At 31.7% G+C, this 8,014-nt stretch overlaps 1 protein-coding gene across 1 annotated transcript; it reads right to left on the bottom strand.

Annotated features, from left to right (window-relative positions):
- On the bottom strand, positions 1 to 7,638 carry LOC115959175 (putative wall-associated receptor kinase-like 16). Its single transcript, XM_031077488.1, has 3 exons — positions 6,657 to 7,638; positions 4,856 to 5,053; positions 1 to 1,499 (listed from the first exon to the last, which is right to left on the bottom strand). The coding sequence occupies exons 1-3, from the start codon at positions 7,480 to 7,482 to the stop codon at positions 292 to 294; spliced, it is 2,232 nt and encodes a 743-aa protein (XP_030933348.1). The 5' UTR covers positions 7,483 to 7,638; the 3' UTR covers positions 1 to 291.
- Between the last annotated feature and the right edge of the window lie 376 nt (positions 7,639 to 8,014).

Below are 8,014 nucleotides of genomic sequence, written 5' to 3'. Positions count from 1 at the left end.
CGTCTTCATCATATATATAAACTTAAATACAATCACACTCTTAGTTACTACATCTTCCAATATTCAAAATATAATTCACAAGACAAATACAATTGACAATACACACACGATAGTATTTAATAAATACAAATATTATTTCAAGACATACCCAAATGGCGTCAAACTTTCGAAACAATTTTTAACTTCCAAGGTTGTTAGTTGATTGCTTACTTGGAAATTATTTTGCCCATCATAACACCATGTCAAATTCGATTGTCAATCGATACCAATATACTACCAAGGAGCAAGTAATTATCTCCCATCATCCACGAGTTTCAGTGACTGGTCATTCATGCTATCATATTCAGCAGTTGTACTGGTAGAACCACCGTTGCCAACATCAATATCGAAAGACTTACTAGTTGCACTGAGCAAGTATTCAGTCTTGTTCGCATAGACATCAGTGTCTTTCAATGGCTTTTTTTCCATTTTTTTCAATCTCTCCAGCTCTGCTGCCACCTCTTTCATAGAAGGCCTATCATCCCCTCTCAACCTTAGGCACCTTTTTGCAAGATTAGCAACTTCCTTTAGTTGCTCAATATTACCATCATTAACAATGTGAACTTCAACAATTTGAAGTAAGCGGTCCTCTTTTATGGCAGAAACAAAGGATGTTGCTAAATTTCTATCAATTTCGGGCCTATCAAAAGAAAGTGCCTTCTTACTTGTCAGTAGCTCTGCTATAACAACACCAAAGCTATAGACATCACTTTTTTCTGTTAGATTGCTAGTTTGTAAGTATTCTGGGTCCAAATATCCCAAAGTTCCTTGCACCAAAGTGGTCAATTGTGTTTGATCATGAGGAACTAACCTTGAAGCTCCAAAGTCAGCTACTTTTGCTGTATAATTATCATCTAACAATATATTTGCAGTTTTAACATCTCTATGTATAATTGGCATAGAAGTTGCAGAATGCAAGTATGCAAGTGCTTCAGCGGTTTCTGTAGCAATCTTCAGACGTTTTTCCCATGAAAGTAAGAATGATCGGCCTTTATCATGTATGTGGTCACAAAGAGTTCCGTTTGTGATGAATTCATAAACAAGTAAAGGCACTTCTGTTTCTAGACAACAACCAAACAACTTAACCACATTCCTATGGTTAATTTGGGTGAGCACAATCACTTCATTTATGAATTGCTCAATTTGACTTTGATCACCAATTTTAGACTTCTTAATGGCAACGACATTGTTATCAGATAATACTCCTTTATACACTGTTCCATAGCCTCCTTGGCCAAGGACTCTACTCTCGTCGTAGTTGTTGGTAGCCTTTTTTAACTCTTCTGCAGTAAAGATTTTGGTTGTCATAGAACTTTCGAGATTAGAGACTTGTTGTTTTAACAATAAACCACCATTTTGCTTGAAGAATTTTTCTTTGAGCTTGAGGTGCTTTCTTCTTTTTAGACCCCAATATATCCAAGAACCTCCCAAAAGCAATATTAAGAGGCTTATGCTGATACCTGCACATATTCAAACTCACATTTTCACCAAGTAGAACGTTTTGACTTCTTTGAATTTGTTAATACCACTGTCTCTGTAATGGCACAAATTTTGATACAATAGAGAAGTATATTTAACATACGTATCGTATGAAGACGCAATCAAGATTGGAATTAGAATAGTTAACGACTGCCACAAAAACATAAACTCCACTATGAGCGGCTCTCAAATCAGGTAAGGACAAATTATATCAAAATTAAAAATATACAATTGAAAGAGAACTGGTGAACCAGGTTTTGAATTGACATCCTTTTATAAAACCAAGTTGAGTTCCTTTGTTAATTATGAAGAAGACATTAGCGAAGCTAAGAATGCATAATTTTTTCTTCGAAAAAATCATGGCATATATATCAAAGATTGGACCTCCCACAAGCAAGTATTAAGAGGCAATCTGTATGGTTTTTGAACTTGTTTGGATAGCGAACCTAGCTAGTTGAGAATCAAAAGCATCGTTTATATAACTAAATGCAGGAACTGTTTTTTTTTTTTTTTTTTTTTGAATGTCTAAATTTCTTATTTTCTTCAAAATATCTTATTTTTGCATAGTCTATTGCAGTGAATTAAAAAAAAAAAGCATAATAAAGAAGAAGAAGAACATCGGATTGATAACATCTGTCGGTGAAGACCTCAACTTCTCACCAAGTCAATTGAAAAACAAAAAACCAACCCTCAAGTCTAACATTAAGGGTCTGTTTGATAGTAGAGTTTAAGTTTTATTTATTTTTTATTTTTAAATAAATAACTAAAAATAGTTTTAGCTTTTAGAGCGTTTGACAAATTATAAGATAAAATGCTTTGAAGTTGATACCTCGGTTAGGTAACCGATTGAAAAAGGAAAAATGTAAGAGATGATATCAGAGGATATAATTGAAAAGTTTTGTATTTTCATGAACTCAATTAATTCAATTTAGTGCTAAAATTTATTTAATTACTGTTAATATGAATATCATCATCATTCATCATATTCATTTGAAATAAAGAGTTTTAAACGTTAAAGCCCTGAATTTCAATATTGGTGTTTAGAACCACATAGATAAAACACAATAAAAGATATAATTATCATTGAACTATTACTTGAATCTCAACATTTAATTTAGTTGAAACCTCCTAATCCCCTCCAACATAGAGATCTAAGTCATTTTTCACACTAACGACGATGTCTGGTGAATAAAATTTGGGACATTTGCATTTATGTCATTTCACACTCTACCCGGATATTCTCATGGAAATATAAAATATTTTCGTTAGAGCATCAGTATCCGGGCTTCTATCTGGGTTTTAGTGGTTCCAAGTGGTTTTCGATTTTGGTAGTTCCAATTTTGTTGGATTTTGGTGGTTCTGACTTCAGTGATGTTGCTGGATTGGTGGCAGTAGCTTGGGTTTTGTTGGTCATTTGTGGGCTTTATGTTGGCAGTGGTAGGTGATGGGCAGTGAGGCAGTGGTGGTTTGTTTGAGTTTCATTAGCTTGTTTTTGGGTTTGTTCATGGTGGTGGTGGTGGTGGTCATGGCAAGTGGTTGCAGTGGCAGCGATAGGTGGGTTTGGGGTTTTATTGGGATTTTGGGATTTATTTGGGTATTGGCTTTGAGTTTTTGTTTGGGTAATTGGGTTTCACCCGTGGGGTTTTATTGGGATTTTGGGATTTATTTGGGTATTGGCTTTGAGTTTTTGTTTGGGTAATTGGGTTTCACCCGGGTATTATGTTTGAGTTTGAACCGACAGCTGTGCTGGCAGGTGGTTCTATTGGGCTGCTCAGCAGTGATAGGTGCTTGAGAGAAAGAAGGAAAGAGTCAATAAGGAAGAGAGACAAAAATTAGAGAGAGGAGAGAGATGGGAGAGAAGATAGATGATTTTGGGTTATATTATTTTATTGTGTAGATATATTATTTTAATGTGTTGCATGATAAAATAAAAATTGAGATATTAAGTATATTGTAAAGTAAGATATTATAATCATTGTTTTTAAACTCGAACCGAACCGATTGGTTTGACTAGGTTAACTGGGAAACAGTTCTATAAGAAACCAGTTCTACTAGTAGGACTTAAACATGCTCTCAGCAAGTGAAATAACATGTCTAGCATGCAAATTATTGGACCACACATATCTTGTTGGTCAGAAATGAAAAATTAATAAATATAAACAAATTTAAGTATCAAATATATTAAAAAAATTAAATGACGCATTACGGTTTGACTTTAGTTAAACCTTAGTCTGACCTCAAAAATTTTGTATCTCTTCATATTTTTGGTCCATTAAATGGTCTGAGTTCCAAAATCAAGGTTATAATAGAAAAAATATATCTTTAAATGGTAAAATATGATATAATTTGCAATTGCATGCTCTTACACTTCATTCATTCTTAAAAGTTTTCTTTATTTATTTAATGGGCTGGCTGAGAAAAATCATATAGATTGTTTTATGGTAGATTTAAATCAATACATCACAGAGGATAACTTTACTTTTAAAAAAAATAAAAATTAGAGAGATGATAACGATGATTCTGGTGTCCAGCAGACAACGTGAGTTACGTGACCGGAGAAAGAGGCCAACGGGCAATGGCAATCCATAATAAGAAAATAAAAAGTTTCGTGATATTTCTCTGTTTGGAATCTTTGGATCGATACATCACAGACTTGTGTAATATGTCGTTTTGTTTAAAGAAGCGATACGTTTTGTCAAAAAAGAAGCGGTACGTGACATATTGTCGGGTATTGTAGCGGGTGGGGACTAGGGAAGTCTGTGTTTCTTCTTTGGTTGAAACTTGAAAGATGGTGACATGTAGTCATAGTGCGTTATCAGAAAGAAAAGTGAGAGAGCATGGAAAAGTAAAGAGAAAAAAGGAAAAGAAAAAAAAAAGAAAAAGAAAAAAAGAAGGGTCGATATTTTGTTGGCCAAATTATACTTTTTGTCAGTTTCAATTTGTTTCTTTTACATTATCTCAATTTTAAATTAATTGATTTCAAATTTATCTTTTAACTAAAACAACTTATATGCATAAAATTGAATTTATTTTAAAAGTTGAAGGATGAGTTTGACTATATAAAATTGAGTATTCTGTTAATAATAATAATAATAATAATAATAATAATAATAATAGTATAAGAGTAAATTCATTACCTTAATAGTCCTTAAGATAGAGAACAAAAAATGACTAACAAATGTTTAGGAACTAAGTTAATTTTAGAAACCAAATTAATCACTTTTGAAATGTATTGAATCTGATTGGTATCAATCTAAATTTGAGGGTAAGTTAATAATAATAATAATAATAATAATAATAATAATAATACAATTCTTATATATATTATTATACTTACACAGTGCAATGATAGATGTCTTAATAAGTTGGTTGCCATGGATGCGTAGACAGCCTGTTGGTACTGTTCGGTCGCCCTTTCCATTCTCTTCATAGATTGGTTTATACCCCTCCCGACAAGTGCAATTGTAACCCCCATGAGTGTTCTGGCATGTTTGGTGCTGGTGGCATGGGTTTGGTCTTTTGCATTCATCAATATCTGAAACACAGATGCAGACCATGTATCAGAACATGAACAACCTTTGTGCTCATTTAGGTTTTTCTTTAGGGAAGAAATGGATAATATTGCTTCTTATTCTGATACTATATTAAATTGTTAATCATCTTCAAAGCTTAAATTATTAGGATATAGTTAATTTAATCAATTAACCATGTACTTTTAACAAGTTGCAATATTCATAGCCAGTCAATAACTAGTGTAATGCATGGAGAATTGGGAATATTAACAAATTTTCCCTTTTTTGTTAATTTGTTTTTATTATGATTATGTTTTTATGAAACTATATATTATAATATTTAAAAAAAATATGATGTGACAAGATTATGATGTGTTAGTACTTAAATATAAAATAGAATTCTCTTTTTTTTGAAGAGAAATATAAAATAGAATTCAACACTTAATTAAAAATATATATATCATAATAATGATATGTAAAATTATAAAAAATTAAAAGATGGTGTGACAAACTAATATAAATTCAATCAAAAATTTCAAATGTTTTCAGTTTTATATATACTAGTCGCAAACCTTTGCGATGTATAAAATTTTTTTTTCTTAAAGTTAACACTTATATATACATTATAACTAAAATTATTTTCTCTATTATCAAGATGGAAATTTTTTTTTCTCAAGAACTCTAAAAGAAAGAGAGATAAATAGTCATTCCCAAACAATATTTAATTATGGAATTAAGTGTGTCATCAAAGTGCATTTGAAAATTATAATTATTCCCCAAAACAAACTTTCTTAAAATCCAAACTTCTTCAATCTATAACCAAAAATATGTTGCATATTGAAAATTTTATAAATTAAAGGTGGGGGGGGGGGGTCGGGGGAGGGGAATGAAACAAACACTTTGACACAAAATCTAATAAAACATGATTCAAAACCAAAATGAAAAAACCAAATCACATCAAAATCCAAAATTTCACTCTAATATCCAAAATAAAGAAAAGTATTTCAAAATTTATAACAAACCAAAATTAAAATGAGATTAAAGAAATAAAAGATAAAATTATCAAAATAGAAACATATATCTGTAAATTTTATTATATTAAAATAGCACAAATTAATTAAAAATTTTATATAAAATAAAAATATATTTCAAAAATATTATTGAAACTTTAGTGAACCATTTGAAACTTTAATAGAGTTTCATCTAAATTAAATTACCAAAATTCAAATATATTCTGAACCACTTGCCATATGGTAAGCAATGTGTAAATTTCACTATATTAAAATACAAAATTATAATTGATCAAAATAATTGAAATAAATTTTAAATTTCATTTTAAAATTCTTGAATTTTTTTGAACTATAATTTTAGTTGGAGTAAAATTTTAAACTTTTTAAAACTTAGCTAATAGAGTTTTACCTAAAATTACCTATAATTGAACTATATATATCCTAATTAATAATAATATATCCTAATCAATTGATGCAGTCACGAATTTTAGAACCAACTTTTACATTTTCAATTAATTTTACACTTATCAACCAAAAAAGGAAAAAAAGAGCCACAAGTTGAAACTCTACTTAAAAAAAATAAAAAAATAAAAAAATAATATATATTAGCTAGTACCTGTGCAATTATTTTCGATGTATGCGTTCCCTTCAAAACCTGAGGAGCACTTGCAAAGATACCCAGTACCGTTGATTGAATGACATTCGCTATGATCTGCCTTACATGCATAGCCTTCTTGATTTTTAGCATCTTTGCATGTCTTATAATTTGCAATTTTCCAATTAAGCACCACAGGAACGGTTGGTTTGTTATGTAAATTTTGAAGATCTAAAGAGGGGGGAAATTCCTCTTCTTTCACTACAAAAGCGAAAACACATGAATTGTAGGATTCCATGCGATAAAAGGAAGAGATTACCACATCGGATCTTACTACTCCTTGTGGTATATAAGTCTCACAACAGCCCTTGCCAGAGCAAGGCCTTTTAGCCACACTGCTATTACTGTCACACATTGATATGCATCCACCCGCATAGGTACCCGATGAATCTACATACGCAATAATGCCACAACCAACAGCAATGAATTTGTTCTTCCTATTTGAGATGGGAAAATTTGACCATATGTTCTGTGAAGAATCATTGTTGAAACAACGACGGGTTAAAGGGGTTGAGACTAGCAGCTCACCATCATCGAGTGATATGTTGAGGACTTCTAAGTTGGAAGAACTGGCCAGAACTGGTTTTGGAATCCCAGACATGTTTTTACAATCGATGAGAAAAGATCCATCAAGGGAGCAATTCAAGCTTGTTCCAAACGGGTAGTGGATTTCAACATTTCCACACTTCTTTTCACAGCTCGAATTGGATTGAGATTCTGCTCTTACCGCTGAAATTATCAACAAAAGTAGTAATTGTTGGTGCAAAAGCAGTCTATGTAAAGCCATGGTTTTGCCTTTTTCGGTGTCTCTGTTCTTTTGTAAAATTTAGACTCTCTTAATTTGTGCTATAGACAGCCTAGAATGGCCAACTTTATAGAAGGCAAGTACCTCTTTGGGGAGACTAGCTGGCACTGAATGTAGGTGTATACATGGCTCGCTTGGGTGATCAATTATTGGCCAAAATCGAGAGAGAGAGAGGCATAAAGAATAGGAATTAGAGGATCCTATGTTATCCGGAATAGTGATAGAATTATTGAGAAGCTCGTGCTAAATTGCTAAATTTACCTCTTCAATTCAATTTAAAGCTCGTTTAGTTGTTCTTTAAAACAATCCAAAAAGGTCTATAGGAGCGATAAAGTATTTTTTTGGGAAAAGAAAAAAAATAAAAATAAAAGGGGTGTCTACTCGCAACTCGCAAGAGCGTATAGAGCTTTCTATGTCCCATAAAATTCATTTGTATTTGGTTGGAAGTGCGAAAAAGTGGAAGAATAGAAAATTGTAGGAAAATGAAAAAATGAGAGGATACAAAAAATTTTAA

Source organism: Quercus lobata, chromosome 9 (assembly GCF_001633185.2).
Source record: "Quercus lobata isolate SW786 chromosome 9, ValleyOak3.0 Primary Assembly, whole genome shotgun sequence".
Lineage (NCBI taxonomy): Eukaryota > Viridiplantae > Streptophyta > Magnoliopsida > Fagales > Fagaceae > Quercus > Quercus lobata.
The sequence above is the reverse complement of the archived record's forward strand: the minus strand, read 5'-3'. Positions and strand labels throughout refer to the sequence as shown.